The 20,359-nt window shown below is 40.7% G+C and overlaps 1 protein-coding gene across 4 annotated transcripts in view; it reads right to left on the bottom strand.

Moving 5' to 3' along the window:
* LOC113437975 (connector enhancer of kinase suppressor of ras 2-like) overlaps nt 1-20,359 on the bottom strand; it is a 327,810-nt gene that overhangs the window by 106,340 nt on the left and 201,111 nt on the right. For all 4 annotated transcript variants that reach the window (XM_087940977.1, XM_087940974.1, XM_087940976.1 and 1 more), the window contains exons 8-9: nt 17,786-17,854; nt 8,640-8,786 (exon numbers count right to left, since the gene is read on the bottom strand). In XM_087940977.1, coding sequence (XP_087797103.1) covers nt 8,640-8,786; nt 17,786-17,854 — 216 coding nt within the window. The remainder of the gene's footprint in view (nt 1-8,639; nt 8,787-17,785; nt 17,855-20,359) is intronic.

Genomic DNA, 20,359 nt, shown 5'->3' with positions numbered 1-20,359 from the left:
GTTGCTTTTCTGCTTGCCCCAAAATCAAAGTTAGACACTAATTGTCCATGAAATAGTCAATTCCCCTTTCCATAAATATTCATAACACCGTGAAATAATTCTTTAGGAGTATTTCTCTGTGAAGCCTGCTCAGCAATAGCAATAAGGTGATGAGAATGTGGGGGAAAAAACCCTCAGAACTTATTCTGGAAAAAAAAAAAACGCTACTAAAATTCTATGAAAAGAGATTTAGTCAAGAACCTATTTTGGTCCTGTGACACGAAATCAGCTCACTTACTTCTGGCTGGTCCTATCAGAGGTGAAGGCTGCAATTTTAAGATAGAGGTTATTTTTTTTTCCCTAATTAAAATCTGATGACATCAGCCAACAAAAACAACTTTGCTGTCAGAAGGTAATGATTCTTTGCTCTTATGGGAGCATTAAGACTACCCAAAGACAAAGATATATCCAAACATGAGTCTAGATTGCTGGAAGTGCCAACAAAAACATGGTACCTTCTTTCATATGTGGTGTTTGTGTCCCGAAGCAAGGAAATATTGGGCTAAAATTTAAAATTGGCTACAGGAAATTATAGGTCTTCAAACTGAACTCAAACCCAAAATGTTTTTATTAGGAATAATTACAGGAGAATTTAATAAAAGAACCAAGTATATTATAGTACATATAGTGACAGTGACAAGAATTGCCTATGCACAAAATTAGAAATTAGACAGTACCTCTTCCGAAGGTACGGTAATAAAGAAAGTATTGGACTGTGCAGAGATGGTTAAACTTACATCGGAACTGCAAGAGAGGGAGGAATCAGAATATTATATGGTCTGGAATAAGTGGTATAGTTGGTTAGACAAAAGAAATAAGAATTAAAAGTATGTATGTATGTATGTATGTATGTATGTATGTATGTATGTATGTATAAGTGAAAATGTCAATGTCATAGAGTTGTTAAGAATGTACAAGAGACGTGTAATTGTGGAAAAGCATAATCAACATTATTTTTTAAAAAAGAAAGACTAGCCAAAGAACAAGCTGCAAATGCTGGGAGAGATTTGGTGTGTTCTGACCCAAACCTTGTTCCAAGGAAACAAATACGAAACAGAGGTAACCGCAAAACTTTTTAATGATTCGTTTTGAATTCCATTCCTTCATGGTTAAAAGGCTCTTTCAAACTAATTGTCTCTGGTAAGAACGAGCCTTGCCAAGGTTGTGCAAGGCTGCCAAGAATACTAAAGTGACTAAGAAATATTTCAAACACAAGGAGTCTCCAAACACCAACCAAGATATTCCGAACGTCCACAAGGCTTGAGTGCAAAAACTTCTTTGCTTCCTGCAAAGAACTGTGGTTTCTCAGCTGCCTTTTATCTCTTAAGGGAGGTCTTTCTTTTGAGCAGCGCTGTGCGCACGTGCATTGGGCACAGGCTCCTCAGGGACCTCTTCATCACTGCTGCCAGCCCCCACAATATCCAAAGGCAGCATTCCATTCCCTGATGGTCCTGGCCCCATTCCTGCATCACACACAGGCCCTTCTTTTGAGTCCTCGCACTCCAAGACCTCAGCTGTCCGCACCTGCTGCCAGAGACCCACAACAAGTGTCAGATTCTTCATTGGAAGAAAAGGGTGGCGGTGGATTTGATACATTTAATTCTTTTCCTCTCCATGTATCCTAAATATCCTATTACTTACATTGGCTTTGTATAACCATTTACATGATTTATAACCATTTCCTGGTGCCCCAGATGCCCGGAAAAATCTCACCTCTTTGAGGAATGTAAAGGGAGAAGGAGACTTGTGGATTGCAGCACCTGAAGATAACTCCTGGGAACCTTTCCTTATCTGCTTTCTCAGAGATGGTGGGATAATAACATGTTCACACCTGTGGATTGGTGGAATCCACACAGGACAGAAAGGAGGGGTTCTAATTCCCTTTATCTTAGTTGCACGCCCTGAGGGACCCTAGACCCTGCTTTGAATTTTGACCTGCTTTACCCCTCTTCAATAAAAAGATTCCTCTTGAAATACAAAGTTTTCAAGACTTCATACTTATATTTTGAAGGGTGGCGGGGAGAGGCTGGTCCTTACACCCAGGGGGAATAAACTTTCATCAAGACTTTATTTTACAGAGTCTTCAGCGCAGTCCAGCCCATGTAGGGCTGTGGCTCATAATTAAAACATCACTAGCTACAAATGAAAATGGCCATTGAGAAGATAGAGTGGAGATATTGAAAAGGTCAACGCTAGAAGCAAAGGATGGGAATAACAAGGAAAAAGATTTATTTAAAACAGGCCGCAGAAGGGCTTAATCTGTCAGAGATGCTGGAAGGGTGTCATTGCATCATAGATTTTGCAGTAGCAGGTGAGTCAAACTAGAGAAACATTTCTCAATCTTGGCAACTTTAAAAGCCTGTGGACTTCGACACCCAGAATTCTGCAGTAAGCCATGCTGGCTGGGGAATTCTGGGAATTGAAGTCCACGGGTCTTAAAGTTTGCCAAGATGAAAAACACCCCTGCTTGAGTAGATGTTCCCAGCTGTCCTTTAAAACTGGAAGGATCTGAAGATCAAAGGATGGGAAAATCCTCTCTCGCCTGAAACTCACCACAGGCCCTCTTTTCTTGGGTTGCTATAATGTGGGGTACAAATGGGGAACTGCGTCGAGTCCTCCTTCCCCAAACACACACAAATAAGACAAAGAGTTTTACCTCCTTCTCTTTAAAAGTATATAAAAACAGTGTTTATTCACTGGCGACTGCTCAAGCAATCCTTAAACCAATTCCACCGCATGCCCAGTCAGGTGCGTTCTCGAAATGCAAGAACTGATGATGAGTGACAAGCCACTTCATGCAAGGAGAAAATATTTCTCACTCTGAGAAATCTAAATATATCCTCTCCCACTCAACCAGCGATCACTGTTCTGTTGTCATCACAATCAGTCATTCTGCAGAGAGAGAGAAAGTGCCGTGGTGTAGACTCACTACAAAAATCACTTGCAGTGGATCGGTTGGCAACAGAAGGTTGAACATTCTTCCCAGAATCCTTGATCACAGAACAGGAGGTCACTTCTCAGTTTGGTTTTAAGCAGAGATGTACCTAAATGGCAACCTCAAACCCGCCCAAGACCGGCCCCATCATTTTCATTATCTGGATTGTGTTGGGAAACTGCCAGCTAGGCTGGAAGGAGGAGTTAAGTGGGGATCCAGTTTGGAATCATTGCATAGCTATAAGGGGCATAAATGACCTCCCCAAGATGCAGGAAGCTTTATCTTGTTCCCTGGAGATGGCAAGCAGTCTAGGGAGATTCTTGTAACTTAGGTAGAAGACAATAACATTGCTTACTTTTAGCTACTTAAAAGTGGTTGTGGCTACTTTGGCCTGATGCTATCACATGTAGGATCTCTGTAGGGTCTCCTGCTTAGGCAGGGGGTTTGACTATATGACCTACAAGGTCCCTTCCAACTCTGATTATCTGTTATCTGTTACATGGCTTTCCTAAATACTCCCAGGGCATTTGAAGTATGAAATATGGTTTAGGTTTCGAACGGACAGAGAATGACATCTCCCACTTTCTTATTGACTCACTTTCTGACTCTTCTGCTTGAGCAAGAGGTTGGACTAAGTGACCTACAAGGTCCCTGCCTATTATTTACCATTCAGAGCAGCTGCTTCATGGCCTTTTACAATTTTTCCCAGGTCTAGTCCAACTAATAGTCAGAAGGATACAGGAACCTGGGCAAAATCCCACTGTACTCCTAACTTACTATTTGGAGCAAGTTCATTGAATCTAAGACATCCAGTTCTTGGAAGCTTGCTAGAAGGGTATACATCTATCATGGTGAACCTACAGTACGTGTGTCATAGGTGGCATTTATTTTATTTTTTATTTTTTTATTTATTTGGTTTGTCAATTGCTTACAAGATAATAGGTATAAGTAAAAACATAGTTATGAATACATGGATACATATAAGAAAAATAAAATATAAAAGAAACAATAGGACAGGGATGGTAGGCACGTTGGTGCGCTTATGCACACCCCCTACAGACCTCTTAGGAAAGGGGTGAGGTCAATAGTAGAAAGTCTAAGATTAAAGTTTTTGGGGTTTAGGGAAGAAACCACAGAGTCAGGTAGAGTATTCCAGACATTGACCACTCTGTTGCTGAAGTCGTATTTCCTGCAATCAACTTTGGTGCGATTAACCTTGAGTTTGTATCTATTGTGTGCTCTTGTGTTATTATGGTTGAAGTGAAGTATTCGTTATTGACAGGTAGGACATTGCATTGTATGATTTTATATACCACACTTAGATTGGACCGAAGGCGGCGTAGTTCTAGGTTTTCTAGGTCTAAAATTTGGAGTCTGGTTGCATGGAGGTGCTTGCATGCCCAGAGCAGGTAAGGGGGTGGCGGTGGGGGGGGGGGGAAATCACGCGCGCATGCGCAGGAGACACGGGGGTGGAGCCACGTGCGTTGCCTTCTGGGTGCTGGCACACGAGCATGTGTGAGCTTATGAGCGCACACAATTTTCAGCACAGGAGCCCCTAAAGGTTAGCCACCACTGGTCTACATTATTTTCAGGGAAAAAGGCCTCCCTTGACTTCTGAATGGTGTGCGAGAGTTTGTGTTTTCTGAGAGGAGAGGAAGCCAGGACAAAATAGGCTACACCACAACAAATTTGATTTGGTTTAATTTAATATTTAAAATTGACTGATGTAGTTTCTGTGCTGGCTCTCACCATTGTGTTAAATGCAACTGAATAATGTAATAACGAATGTCATCATTTAATTAATTGAAAATGCAATCCCTTTTTTTTTTTTTGGAAGCTAACCATTCTGTTCTTAGAGATGTCCAAGTATAGAACCTTCTCCTTGCACATAAAGAATGACGGTTAAGTGGCCAGCTTGAAGCTACAGGCTCTGCCTAATAATTTGGAGGTGGGGGTGGTATAAACAGAATAACAGCATTAGAAGGGACCTTGGAGGTTTTCTAATCCAATCCTCTGCTGAAGCAAGAGATCCTATGCCGTACGTGGTTATCCAATCTCTTCTTAAAAATCCCCAGGGATGGAGTAGCCACAATTTAACAGAATAACAGAGTTGGGAAGGGTCTTTGAGGTCTTCTAGTCCAGCCCCCTGGTCAAGCAGGAGACCCGATACCATACCAGACAAATGGCTGTCCAGTCTTAGACATAGAATAACAGAGTTGGAAGGGAGCTTGGAGGTCATCTAGTCCAACCCCCTGCTCTTCTTCAAAACCTCCAGTATCAGAGCATTCACAACTTCCGAAGGCAAGCCTTCTGCTAGTTAATTGTTCTCACTGTCAGGAAATTTCTGCTTAGTTCTAGGTTGCTTCTCTCCTTGATTAGTTACCATCCATTGTTCTGCCTTCTGGTCCTGCCTTCTGGTGCTTTGGAGAATAGGTTGACTCCCTTTTCTTTGTGGCAACTCCTCAAATATTGGGACACTGCTATCATGTCACCCCTAGTCCTTCTTTTCACTAGACGACAACTTCTAAATTCCTGATGGCCACACTATAAAAAAGATGTTGAGACAATAGAAAGAGCAACCAAGACAATTAGGGGACTGGAGGCTAAAACATAAGATGAACGGTTACAGGAACTGGACATGGTTAGTCTAGGGAAGAGAAGGACCAGGGGAGACAGGATAGCAGGCTTCCAGTATTTGAGGGGCTGCCACAGAGAGGAGGAAGGGGTCAAGTTATTCTCCAAGGCACCTGAAGGCCAGACAAGGAAGAATGGATGGAAACTGAACAAGGAGAGATTCAATCTGGAAATAAGGATAAACTTTCTGATAGCGAGAACAGTCAAGCAATGGAACAGACGTTGCCTTCAGAAGTTGCGGGAGCTTCATCACTGGAAGCTTTCAAGAAGAGGCTGGACTGCCTTCTGTCAGGAATGCTGTAGGGCCTCCTGCTTGGGTGTGTGTGGGGGTTGGACTAGATGACCTACAAGGTCCCTTCCAACCCTGTTAATCTGTTAATACGTTCTGGAGGCAATGCTGAGTGTTGGAACCTTGTACTGTACACACCTAGTATCTTTTACAGCATTGTGCAAAGGGTGGCAAATATTAAGTGATCTTTCTCTAAAGTCATGGTTGAGTAACAAAGGACAGAGGAGCTGTGTTTAATGCTCTTAGTAAATTCCATGTTGGGGAAACCTGGTCTCACATTACAATTCTGTCTTTATCAAATCACAGAGAGTTCTCTTTTTCAAATCCTTCTGAATGCCGGAGAAACCTAACAGAGACAACAGTCAACCGCAATTCATGACATCTTTGATTGTTCTGTTTTGTTTTATCCTGACAAATAAATAATATTCGCCTTTAAACTCATAATCTTTTGGCCTCCAAACCTGAAAAATAAGCAGGCTGGGAAATCCAAGAGGGATTTTAAATTTCTTCTGCAAAAGAATAGCTAGAAGGAAAGGGGAGGGAGAAGCCACTGTGATATGATGGAAAAGAAGAATAATATGGTTTGATAGTATTGATTTTGCTCGAAAGAGAGGCTTGAATGAGGTGCAGTTGGCTAAGGGCAGCTGGGAGGAAATGCAAGGCTTGTAATCGTATTCTTCCTCCATTTGGAATATCCGAGTAATAAAAAAGAAGATATATGAAAAGAAAGTCATTAGATTTATGCCTTCTTCTCTCAGTGGGGCGATTAACAGTAAATCTATTGTGCTCAATTTCTAGGTCATTGCTAGAGCTGATAGTACCAGCTGTTAAGCGTGGGAGGAAGGCTCTTCCACCTTCAAATCTAATTGTCGCCATTTGGGGCTCAAGACCTATGCTCATCTGCACCCAAGGGGTCTTAACTTTTGAGTAAAATGTAGGAGTGCGCCAGTGGTAGGATGCATTTTTTTTTTACTACCAGTTCTGTGGGTGTGGCTTGGGCATGGTGTGGCTTGGTGGGCATGGCAGGGGAAGGATGCTGCAAAATCTTCATTTCCACCTCACTCCAGAGGACGATTACTACAAAATCCCCATTCCCTCCCCACCCCACTAACCTGCTTTCCATCTCCATTCTCCTGTGCAGGGCAACAAAAGAAGACCCAGCCAATCAGCTGGGACTCGGGAGGCAGAGAATAGATGGGGGCAGGGCCAGTCAGAGGTGGGATTTGCCGGTTCTCCGAGCTACTCAAAATTTCCGCTACCGGTTCTCCAGAACTGGTCAGAACCTGCTGAATACCACCTCTGGCCACCACAACTATTAAAAGGGAGTCTTCTCTCATTAGATGTAAGCAATCTATCATTGGTATCAGAAGGAACGCAAAAGATATACTGTTATATTTATATCTATGGAGAGTCAGTTTGATCTAGTGGTTAAGGCATGAGGCTAGGAACCAGGAGACTGAGTTCTAGTTCCATTTTAGGCATGGGTGGCCTTGAACTAGTCACACTTTCTCAACCCAAATCACCTCAAAGGGGAAGGGGAAGAAGGATGACCTATAAAGATGACATCTTAAGGGAGTTTGATGAAGTTTACAGGATTAGCACTAATTATGCCACAAATGCCCAAGAGAAGTCCATATACGATTTGCGAGAAGGAGTGTCCGGGATATCATATATAGGATGTGAAGAGATGAAACAATTACATATAAAGGTAAAGAAGTCTTGATTCTCAAACAAATACCAAGAAGAGTAAGAGAACAAAGACGAGACTACAAGTTCTTAACAGCTTATCTAAATCAGAAAAGAATCGTATTTAAATGGCTAATCCCAGAGGGGATGTTAGTTTTTTTGGAACAAAAGGAAAATTAAAATAGACTCCATGGAAAAGGCCCAGGAATTTTATGAGCGATTGGTCAGTCCGGAAGACCAGAGCAGTAAGGAGGAACTGGAAACAGGAAGATCAAGGCTGTCATAAGAACAGAGATGGAACTTTAGGAAATCAAGGAAATACTCATCTACATCAGGAAAGAGAAGAAAGTAGGACACATCTTCAGGCACAAGGAGAGACCGGAGCCATTACAAGACAAAGAGTGAAACAGAATTAATTAAATGTAAGAAGAAAAGAAACTACTATCAATTAATATAAATGGTTTAAACTCGACGATAAAAAGGAAAAGGATAATAGCTAAACTAATCAAACAAAATGCTGATGTAATATGCCTACAAGAAACTCATATAAAGAAAACAGATGAAAAATACCTAGAATGTCCGAAATTAGGGAAGCTATTTACCACACCAGCAGACATGGGGAAAAAGAAAGGGATTGTAGTATATGTTAAAGAGGATTTGAAAGAAGATTTAATATGGTCGGATTCTGAGGGAAGAACTCTAGTTTTGCAGATCTGGATTAATGCCATCCCAATTCTCTTAGTGGTAATCTACGCCCCGAACGGAGATCAAAAAGAGTTTTTAAGCATCTTTATGGGAAAATAACAGGATTGGAAAAAAGAAATATTTGTATCAGAGGAGACTTTAATTCTATTGCTGATTATCAAAAAGACCACAGAAAAGATGGACGTTAAATACTCAGTTAATAAGAGAAAAATAATACACCAACAAACTCAAGGAAAAATTAAATTATTTCTTAAAGGAAAATGACAGAGACTCCCGAGACACGGAAAACAAGAGTCAGTGATGCAATTTTCAGAGTTCCTAAAACAAAGATACTGTCCAAGGTCATCTTACCTGGAGAGCAAGAGGTTTCCACCTGACATTTTTGAGTAGTGCCGGAGCAGAAACGAGGGTATTCTGAGGTCTCTTCTTCAATGTTAAGATCACGCCGTTTGGGTCTTCACGCAATGCATTGACCAGATTCTTTAATTGCCAGCCAACCTGAAGAGAGAATCCCGTCATGGAATTTTGAAAGGTCATTTATTAGTAATCAAGTTTGCTTTTACATTAATATTGCGAACAAGGGATTCCCTAGAATATGTTACAAAGTGATTGTGCAGAATTGACAGATTGGACAGATTGCAAAAATCCTGATGACCACCAGGTGGGAGTACAGGATTAGAGTCCTGTGTGTCTTTGCTGCCACCTGGTGGTCCTTTGTATGAGTGCAGTTGTGTGTGCAGATAAGACATGATGAGAATCCCCCTATTAAAGCAGCTCCTGCTTTTAGCCAGAAAACAACCATGTGGCTGTTTTAAACACTTGCATTAATGTCAACCAAGCAAATCCTGAAAGCAAACACAGCTTTATTTTAGATTTGAAATAAGAAGCCTTGAGGAAAACAGAAAGAGGGGTTCAACTCCTTTTAAATACTTTTCACAATATACACAACTGTAATACAGATCTCGTAGATCACTCTCGGCAAGTGCCTGTTAAGCACTTTGTTCCTTTCTCTTTAAGAGAAAAAGGTAACGTTTGCTTATTTTAATTTTTAAATAGAGCAATAGTGTGATAAACTATCTGTTGCACTACCATTACTTTAAAAAAAATAAAGACAGTGATGCACTGTTCTAATTTTTATATCCTCTAACAAACTGAATAATTGCTTTTAATTATCTTTTCTACTGAAGTATCACTCTGTTTCACTGGAGGCTTTCTAAAGAGCAGCTTCAGAATAATTACAAAATGAATCCTGGCTGTTGTAATAGGATCTGTTAATTTGGGGGGTGTAGGGGAGAAATTGGAATGGGGAGGTTGGCGAAGGGAGCTTGCGTATTGGAGAATAATATTGGTGCAATTTCTTCAAGGTGTTTAATTAAAGATAAAACATCATTTATTTGAGCTATGGGAAAGTCCACGGAAGGGGAACGGAATTTATTAAGTTATTGCAAGTAATAACACCAAACAAAGCTCCAGTAACACATAAAAAGGCCACCTCTGCCTTGACACTTAGAGGTATTCTAAGCGTGTTTTTTTTCCTTAAAAAAACACACCAAACCCACAGAAAAAGAAATTCACCCCTTTACTTACATAATCATAGGAAGGATTCTTTACAGAGAAAGCTCTCCTTGGTTGGACGAATAACCACCCCACCTTCTTGCAAAACGTGATGTTTAAGCAATGTTTTGAAAGAGCCGTTAAACAAACAGTTGGAACATATAAATAAAGCAGACGAAGGAGATTATTTTTTCTATTACTATGCACTGAACATTTCCAGAAGAACTGCAAAAGAGTTCAAGTGGTTGAGTTTGGAAAGACAAGGGGTGAAGGAAGCAACAACCTCTTAGTATGGCTTCCAAGTCCACTCTGGGGTCCTTGCAAGCAAAACGTAGCCTTGACTATGGGGATGCTGCAACTGTTGTGAGTGCGAGAATTGGTCATAAGTCACTTTTATCAGTGCTTTGAACTCTGAACCAGGGGTCTTCAAACTTGACAGCTTTAAGACTTGTGGGCTTCAACTCCCGGAATTCCTCCTCCAGTCATGTTAGCTCAGGAATTCTGGGAGGTGAAGTCCACAAGTCTTAAACTTGCCAAGTTTGAAGGACCTTGCTTTGAACAGTCACTAAATAAACAGATGCAAGTAACTACCAGTTTTGGTTGCCACGATGTAAAAAAAAGATGTTGAGACTCTAGGAAGAGTGCAGAGAAGACCAACAAAGGTGATTAGGGGACTGGAGGCTAAAAACATACCAAGAACAATCGCAGGAACTGGGGGTGTCTAGTTTGATGAAAAGGACTAGGGGAGACACGATAGCAGTGTTCCAACATCTCAGGGGCTGCCACAAAGGAGAGGGAGTCAAGCTATTCTCCAAAGCACCTGAAGGCAGGATAAGAAGAAATGGATAGAAGCTGATCAAGGGGAGAAGCAACCTAGAACTAAGGAGAAATTCCCTGACAATTAGAACAATTAATCAGTGGAACATGTTGACTTCAGAAGTTGTGAATGCTCATACATTAATCTTGTGGCACAGAAGCACACCAGACTTCCTGCTTGAGCAGGGGTTGGACTAGAAGACCTCCAAGGTCCCTTCCAACCCCATTCATCTATCTTCGATGGTCATTTTAGGAAGCGCCAAAGTAGAGAAGAAGACACTGAAAATAGTCCAGCCATGCGGTTACGTGCGGTGAGATTTTGTTTTAAAGGTTAAAGAAAGCTGGAGGAAATCCTTGTCTCTGTATCTTTTTTTAAAAAAAGCAAGTGCAATTCTTCTTTCCGATCAGACAGATCTTTTTTTTTGGGGGGGTGGGGTGGATTCTTAGAAAAGAAGACCGGATGGGGGAGAAAAAAAACCCCCCCACACTGTCAAAACAATACAAGGAAGGAGGAGATGCGTAGCCCTATTTGGGTTTCAAAAATGTTAGCAACTGGTTCTCTGCCCAGTTGCTGGGTGGGCGTGGCCATGGTGGGTGTGGCCTAGTCGGCCTCTTGCACCATGGTGGTGGGGGGCATTTTTGCCCTCCCTGGGCTCCAGAGGCTCTCTGGAAGCCAGAAACGGGCCCATTTCTAGAGGTCCCGAATTTCTGGGAGCCCCGTTTGTCACCCTCCCCGAGCCTCCGTCCACTCCCTCCCCCTTACCTGCATCCATAACGGGCCACGTGGAGACTCCTGGGGGGGGAAGGGAGGAGTGGGCAGGGCCAGCCAAGAGTGGGATTTGGGGGTTCTCCAAACTGCACCGAATCTTAGTTAGGGGCTCTCCTGAACCCTTGCAAACCCCCAGCAGCCCCACTCCTGGCCCTATTCTCAGAGGAGTAAAGATGTAGTATCAAACAAACAGGGGGAAAAAAAAGCGCAAGACATAGATGCAGATGAAGGTTGCCCTTTGCAAATGATTATTGACAAGAAACGGAACGAAGGACACACAGTTCACCATCGGCGATGGATTTAACTTCACTGAGAATTGGATTCCAATCCTAAATACGTTTTTACCAGGGAGAAAAATCACACTGGATTCTGACTGGGTGAGCACACGGTCCTACCCAATTATTAATACTGACTTTGCTCGCGTAAGTTTTGTTCTTTTCCTCCAGGCATAAACCCAATCATTTCCAAGACGGTTTCTTTTAACCTGGAAAATGGTACTGGCTATAAACGAATTTGGGGTTTTATTTCTAAATTATTTCCCTCTCATCTCTGCCTTTAAGTTAGGTCCTGGGAGAAATAAAGTCTCATCCTGCTGACATTTAATCACAACTTGAAGAACCAGCTGGCACTTTTGAAAAACTGGATATAAATGTTAAAAACCGAGAGCCTTGGCGAATTTCACGAGCTCCTTCATGCCAGAGAATGCTCAATAATTAATGCCCTAAAGATAAATGGCTCAAAGAGGAAACCTTAATGAAGGAGTCATTAAAAACTAAAAATATATATAATTGAGGCCATCCGGTCCCAAGTGTCAGTAGACCGAAATGGAAATCTCTTAATATGTTATTGATGATATTTGCTGAGTATTGTATCTGGCCAAAAATAGAAAGATGACATCATGATGGACTGGAGTTCTTGACAGAGGATGGAAAATTTGAGACATTTCAATAGCCACCTTCAAAGTTAAGACATGGTAGCACTTTGATGCTACAAACATCCAAAGCTTCTCCATGAGAGTAGAACTTAGATGGTCTTTATACTGTAAGTCAGATGGCTTTCTTGCAGACATTTCATTACCGAACTAGCTCACATCATCAGTGCTAGCGATAACTAGCAGTTATAATGTTACCTAGTTTTGTAATAGAACATCTGGGAAGATCTATAGGACAATGCATGCTACAAAGAATCAACGGATACGATTTTAGCAATATGGCAGGCGGGTTGAAGAGGATTAAGTTGACTGACAATCAACAGCAGCAACAATTGGCCAGTCTAAAGAAAAGAAGAATTAGGGGTGACAGGATAGTAGTGTTCCAGTACTTGAGGGGATGCCACAAAGAAGAGGGAATAAAATTATTCTTCGAAGCACCAGAGGGCAGGATAAGAAACAACAGATGGAAACAAACCAAGGAGAGAAACAACCTGGGATTAAGTAAAAACTTCGTAATGATGAGGACAGGTAACCAGTGGAACTCCTTGCTTCCAGAAATCATGGGTGCTCCATCACACGAGGTTTTTAAGAAGAGTCTGGACAGTCACTTGTCTGAGATGGTATAGGTCCTCCTGCTTGAGCAAGGGGCTGGACTAGAAGACCTCCAATGTCCCTTTCTATTCTTTTCTTTTCTGTTCTGTTCTATTCACATCTGAAATTGCACTCATATATATATAAATTTCAAATGGAGAAAATGAAGACAGCTGCCACTCAACGTGGATACCATTAATCAAACAAAATAATAAGTTTAGATTGATAGGTTGAAAGGTGCATGTGTTTTTTCCCCCTGCATTTTGATTGACCTTTAAACAGATATATCAAGAAGTCGGAAAAAAAAAAAACACAGAGAGGGAACAGAAAGTAAAATTAAAATGAAAGATACGTTTGTTATCTTGTGAAATTATCGGATACAATCAATTCACCCATATTATTAGAAACTTGTTCTGCTTTTGATAACTCATAAACTAAAATACAGACTCTGTGCATAGAAGATCCCAAATTTGGTACGGGCTAACAATCCATGGGTTGTTTTTTACTCTAAGAATGTTTTCCACTTGCAATCTGGGTCAGGTTTCGCTTTTAAGACACAAAGCTATCCTAGACATTGAATTTTACAGCCACAACTTCATCAGTCACTCTTCTAATGGTTATGATGATTAATCTACAATTTAATTCTACTGTATAGTGCAATATTAATGCAATATCCGGGGTTTTCAGTTCAATGTATAGAATGTGAAGGATGTGTATTTGTGTTTATTTTCAACACAATGTACACTGAAGATGGTATTTAATTTTGTTGTATGAGGTACAATGACAATAAAGTAAACTAAACTAATTCCAACCTAAGACTGATAGAAGTCTAATATTTTAAGTCCTAACCAAAGATCTAAGAATTATTAAGGTAGCATCTGAGAATACAGATGATTTCTAGTAGGGTGAGGGTTTTTGTGTGTGTAAAATCAGGATGTTCGGGTCCATAAATTTAAATGTGCAAATGCATTTATAAGTGATTGAAAATCTCTTATGGACTTTTGACTGAAAAAAAGAAAAAAAATGAAGTTGTGAATTATGGGGATCATAATTAAAAAGGGTAGACTAAGAAAAGAAGGAAAATATGTCATAATCTTAGAGAAGGTAAGAAATGTAATTTAAGATTAGAAGACTTTCCTTTCCTTTCCTTTCCTTTCCTTTCCTTTCCTTTCCTTTCCTTTCCTTTCCTCTTTTCCCTTTTCTCCTTTCTCCTCTTCACTTATTACTTTGCTTTCCTTACTTTTCTGTTTCAAAATCCATCTGGCTTTGACTTTTAAAAATTCTTTAATAAAAGTTTATACAGCATATATAAATAAATTCAAACTGGTGATGCTTCATCAGTTATCACTCATTATCTCTATCACCTTATTTGCATTACTTTGACAATGTAAACCATTACTAAGCTAAATAGTTGGTAACTATTTAAAGAAGCAAATTTCCATAACTGAAAGTTTACAGCTGACAATGGCCTTTTGTTCACCTGGAATAGGAAAAAGGGCTCTGTTAATTCAGAAAGCATTCAAGGGGTTTTATTTTTTCATCTGAGATCATGGCTTGCTAGATTAGCCTGGTGACCTAGTGGTGAAGACACTGGCGTGCCACTTGGAAGGTTAAAGGTTCAATCCTAGCTAGCAGCAGGTTTTCCACCCTTAAGGTGCAAAGAAAAAAAATATCTGCTGCAAAGTCCTCATAGGTGTCAGGAAGGGCACCCAGTCAGTAAATGCTCAACTCCATCCACCCAGGCTCTTACCTGTCCCTTATTTCCTGCTTTTTCAACCTCAGCTGCTTTGCGCGGCACAGCTGAAGTTGAAAAAGCAGGGAAAAAGAGGCTTTTCAAACGCTGTGCAGCTGCACACAATGCTTTTCAGCTGTCCGGGTGGCACATTATATGGTGTTTTACATGTGCGCGCGGTGCGGGTGCCTGATGTAGTCACTGAACCAGTAGTAACACTGGTTGAATCCCACCCCTGCCCCCTATCATGGAGTGAGGGCCTGACTAGGCCACACCCACCATGACCACGCCCACCCAGCAACAAGGCAGAGAACCCTTTGCTAAAAGTTTTGGAGCCCTCCCCTGTCTACAGCCCCTTAAATGCATCGCTCAGATATGACTCAAGCCTTCTTATAAAATCCGTTTCAACCAAAGCTGTATTTTCGAACTGTTACTGGATTCAACCTGTAATTAAATAGAATTTATTCACATCCCTGTTGTGCACATGGATGCAAGGCAGGTGAAGATTCTAAGCAGGAATCAGGTGAGAGTACCACATCATCTAAAGATATATTATATTGCCCCATATAAAGAAGATTAGACTTGTCTTCTTGAGACGTCACTTTGGAGAAATGTCTCACCAACTGGGATAGATGTCTGTCGTACACCGTCACGTAGAGTTGCATCGCAACCACCTGCCGGATGGTGATTTGTCTTACTCAACATGAAGGCTACTGAAATGTGAATGATTGTAGGACACTTGTTCATTTTATCTGGGGCGAAGATGCCCTTGACCAACATCAAGGATATTGTGTCCATGCAAACGCAAATGCAGGAAGTCTCGTTGCTCCATCCTGGTGAGAAATGTACTCTCAGCTGAGTGAGGAACACAAGGGAAATGAATTGAGATTTGCTTCTGCATCTCCGCTTCTTTCATAATTAGAATGACACTGATGCCGTTCATTAGTTTGTTCTTCGCTCATTGTAAAACTGTACATGTTTCTCTGTAAGCCATTCTTTGATTGTCACTCCGTTGGGTTTAAAGGGCAATTAGTAGGAAAAAAGCGCATGTTTTAGACCAAAAAGGCTTACAAAAATACCTGATTTGCAAAGCTGTTTCCGAAGAGTGCATATTTCTTGTTCCTAATTTTAATAGGTTACAAAGGGGGAGTAGAAATTTGATGTAACCAGTTTATGAATGCATACCCCAAATCAACACAGGCAAAAAGTGTATTTGCCGACCCTTTTATACTTCTTTATACTACAAAACAGTTTCTGAAATTCACGCCAGTACAATGATCAATAATAGTCATTGCTGAAAAAGAAAATATGGGGGCATATATAGATAGATAGATAGATAGATAGATAGATAGATAGATAGATAGAGAGAGAGAGAGATACATACATATATACATACATATACAGATATAGGTATAGATAGATATAATATAGATATATAGCTATATAACTATAGAGATAGATATAGAGATAGATAGATAGACAGACATAGATTATGACAGACATAGATGATGTTAGATGATAGATAGATAGATAGAAAGAAAGTTAGATAGATAGATGATAGATAGATAAATAATAGATAGCCATCTTTATATTCTTACATTATTGGCTTGCCTTATGACAAAGCTAAACTTAGATTCCATGCACGTGTATTACTCCAATTCAACATTGCTCTGATAAAGAATATGTTGACTTCAGTTTAGCTCTGAGTTTGACTCAAACCCTACCTTTCAACCTCACAAAAAGACTAGCAAAGTGGCATGCAAAACACACTGTATTAATGCAACACAATCCAAATGGAAGAAAAGGCAACCCACCCTAAAGCAATAAGAAGCAGTCCAAATTCAAATCCATAACAATACCTCTGGACAATAAAGCAATAAATAGAATAGTTAACATTCTGGTCATGTGGTCAGCATGACTGTATGCCAAAAATGTATGGAACCTTCTCACTGAAGTGGTACCTATTTATCTACTTGCATTTGCATGCTTTCATACTGCTAGGTGGGCAGGAGCTTGAGCAAGGAATGGGAGCTTGCGTGGCACCCGGGTCTCGAATCTGGGCAATCAACTTTCCAACTGAGAAGCTCAGCATCTTTAAGTGCTGAGTCATCACACCCCTATATGGACAATATAGGAGTAGTTATACCAATATAAGAAGATCAGTATTCACCTTCAGTGAATCAGTGGAGTAAATGAACAGAGTCCAACACAGGTCTCCTTGGGATCAGTGGAACTAATATAAGTGTTGTGATTTGCTGGCAGCCTGTGCAGATGGCAGTGGAATTGGATAGTGGGGAAGAACGGAGACCAGTCCAGGAGTCTGGAGTGGACTCAGATGAGGATCCTGTGTCTGATGCAGAGATGGGGCCAGGACCATCTGGGAGTGGGGTGCTGACTCTGGAGACTTTGGAGTCTGGCAGCAGCGAGGCAGAGGAACCACGGGAGCCTGTTCTTAATGCGGGTGTGCGCAGAGCTGCTAGAAGGTGAGAGCAGCTGAGACAAAAGGGGCAACTTGGGAGTAAAGCTGGAAGGTGATTGCTCCTCCCCTAAGGTATAAAGGACAGGCAAAGATGATGAAACCTTTGCAGGAAGCAAAGTCGTTCATTCTATTCAGATTAATCCTTGAAGCTCTGTGTGGACTCCATTCATTCTTGAAGCTCTTTGTATTTTGGTTGGGTTTTTTTTCTAGTTCATTTGACACTTCTGTTATTGGCAGCACTTCACAGGGAAGAAAGGTGGCTGCTTATCTCGAGGGACTGTTTGAGAGTCATTACGAGCTGGGATTGAAAATAATTCCCAGCGTTGCAATAAAACAAGGCTTGTCTTTTAAAAAAAGCATGTGCATAATTACGGTCTCGGAAGCCTTGGTCAGAACAATAAACAAGATGAAATCTGGGCCAAACCCAGTACATTTATCTTTCCAGCATAAGAGATGAAGCCATACATTCCAACTTCTCTTACGTAGGCCTCTGTTCAAAACCAATTCACAAGGAAAATGATACATAAAGATATTCAATGCCCATAGGTGGTATGTTAACCCTTCTCAATCAAAGGAAACAATTAAAGCAAATGGCCACTTAGTATTTTCTGAAAAGTGTACTCACCACCGTTTGATGGTTTACTTGGATCACCTCGTCCCCTGCATGGATCTTCTTACACTGGTCTGCTGGAGACTAAAGGCAAAAGAAATTTGAAAACTGGTCATAAATAAGTACTTTTTTTTCAATGCTGTTGTAACTTTAAACCAGCAGTGGGATCCTTACCTGTTCCACTACTGGTTTGGTGATCTAACATGCACGCATGTAGTCCTTGACTTGCAACAGTTCACTTAGTGACTGTTTGAAGCGGTGGTGGTAGTATGCTACCGGTTCATCCTGGTTCACCTGAACCGGTAGCAAAAATTCCTACCAGTTCAGCAGAACCAGGAGTAAAAAAATAAAGCCTCCCATGATCAGCTGAGAGGAGGAAAAAAAATCCTCCGACGATCAGCTGAGAGGATAAAGAAGAGAAAAGCGCAGGGATAGATGGGAGGGCTGATCCTGTGCTTTTCTCTTTATCCCCTCAGCTGATTGTCAGAAGCTTTTTTTTTTTTTTTACTACCACTTCCGCTGAACCGGTAGCATACCACTGTGACCGCTTCCAACGGTCACTAAGTGAACTGTTGTAAGTCGAGGACTAGATGTGCTTTAATGGCCTCATCACAACTGCCACCACACCACCTCCTTTAGCAAATTTCTCTTATTAAAAAAAGGTATGTATTTTACACGGTATGTGTTGACTCTATAGCCACCTTCCCCTCTTTTTCCCCCTTGATGAAGTATTTTGTCTTCTGTAGCAAAAGCCCTTCAAAGGTGAAAAGCATTTGCAATGCAGGTGGCCCTCGACTTACGACCGCAATTGAGCCCAAAATTTCTGTTGTTGAGGGAGACATTTGTTAAGGGAGTTTTGGCCCATTTTATGACCTTTCTTGGCCGAGTTGTTAAGTGAATCACTGCAGCAGTTAGGCTAGTAACCTGGTTCTCATGTTCTTCCCTTAACTTTGCTTGTCAGAAGGTCACAAAAGCAGATCACACAGAAATCGTCATAAATATGACCCAGTTAGATGATACGGAATAGTACCAAATCTGGGATACATGGTACGAGTGGATAGATCGTAAAGAAAAACAATGTACTGTATAAAATAAAGAGAAATAAGAAATATACTACCATATATATGTTAAAGGACAGGAAATCATACAGTACAAGCTTTTATTCCTCTCTCGTTTTGATTAAGCCAAATAAACAATTTATTTATAAAACTATATAGTTGTAATCCAGGAGTAAGAATAGATTAATACATAATATATATCATTAACATAGGTATTTTACAAGGGATTGAAAGTAACCACCACTTAATAATCTAGATGGAATATTTAAATCACTATCAAACCGTACTAGAGGAAAACATGATTGCTTGCATTATAGAATCTGTCGTGATGTTTATTTGTACAATTTTGTATTTTTTACCTTTGTATTTGTATATTTTAATCTTTCGTATTTAATAAAAAAATTTTTAAAAATAAAAAAAAATATGACCCACTTGCCAAGCGTCTGAAGTCTGATCATGTGACCATGGGGTTGTAATTGTGAAAAATGGTCATAGGTCAGGGTTTTTTTCAGAGCTGTTGTAACTTTGAATGATCCCTAAATGAGCTTTTAAGTCAAGAACTACCTGTACCCTCCTTTCCTTTTTTTTTTTTTTGCCCTTAATGAAGTATTTTGTCTTCTAAAAAGGCAAAAACCTTCAAAGATATGTTGGAAGAAATATCCAGGTCCAGTTCCAAGCCAGGAGGAAGTCCCTGGAGACAAAATGGAGGCTGGAGGCTAATTGGAAAGAGGGTCCATTTACTGATGAACAGAACCACGTGTTTGTTTGTGATTCTGGTGCAGCTGACCGCATGGAGTTGAGAATGGGGTTTTTTATACCTTCTCTTGGGCTTTGCACTTGAGCTTCCTGTTCCTGTGCAAGAACATGTATTCTATTGGCTGTTGTCAAATTCCTATGGGGTTAGGTAGCGGTCATAGCTGGGTCTATAGGCAAAGTACATATTCTAGCTGTTTTTCTGAGCTTAGTTTGGTTGAAGTTTACTGGAGGTGGTGCAACCGAAAGTATGTTCGGCAATTCCTATTGTGGCTGAGGGCTAATCCTACCTTTGTTCAGACCTTGCTGTAGGGAACTTCAAAATATCCTGTCTTAAATGGATTTCTGCCAGCAGTATTTGCTTTGCCTATGAATAGGGCTACTTAGATACTTGGCTTCTTTCAATAAGCTCTTTCTCTCTTAAGTGCTGATATCTGCTGAAGGCTATTAAGAAAGGCGGGAGCTGCTTTCTGCCTCTTAAAAACACGTTTCTCCATTTCTCCCTTTGGGAAATATAATATTTTGCCTTTTTAATATCATCTAAAATACTTCATCCTTCTAGGAGAGGGGTGGGTGCTAACTTTCTACAGGTAAAAAGCACTTGTAACACAATAGGGGACAATTAATTTTGGCTGCAGCCCTCTCTATATGATTTGATCTAGGGACAGTGATATAATGCAGGAGTCGCCAAACTTTTGGACTTCAGGGACCACCAAACTCATAATTTTAAATCCTGCAGACCACTAATATGAATTTTTACTGGTGGTGGCTGCAGGAA

The sequence above is a fragment of the Pseudonaja textilis genome, chromosome 12 (genome assembly GCF_049901715.1).
Source record: "Pseudonaja textilis isolate UNSWEBS1 chromosome 12, rPseTex1.2, whole genome shotgun sequence".
Classification (NCBI taxonomy): domain Eukaryota; kingdom Metazoa; phylum Chordata; class Lepidosauria; order Squamata; family Elapidae; genus Pseudonaja; species Pseudonaja textilis.
The sequence above is the reverse complement of the archived record's forward strand: the minus strand, read 5'-3'. Positions and strand labels throughout refer to the sequence as shown.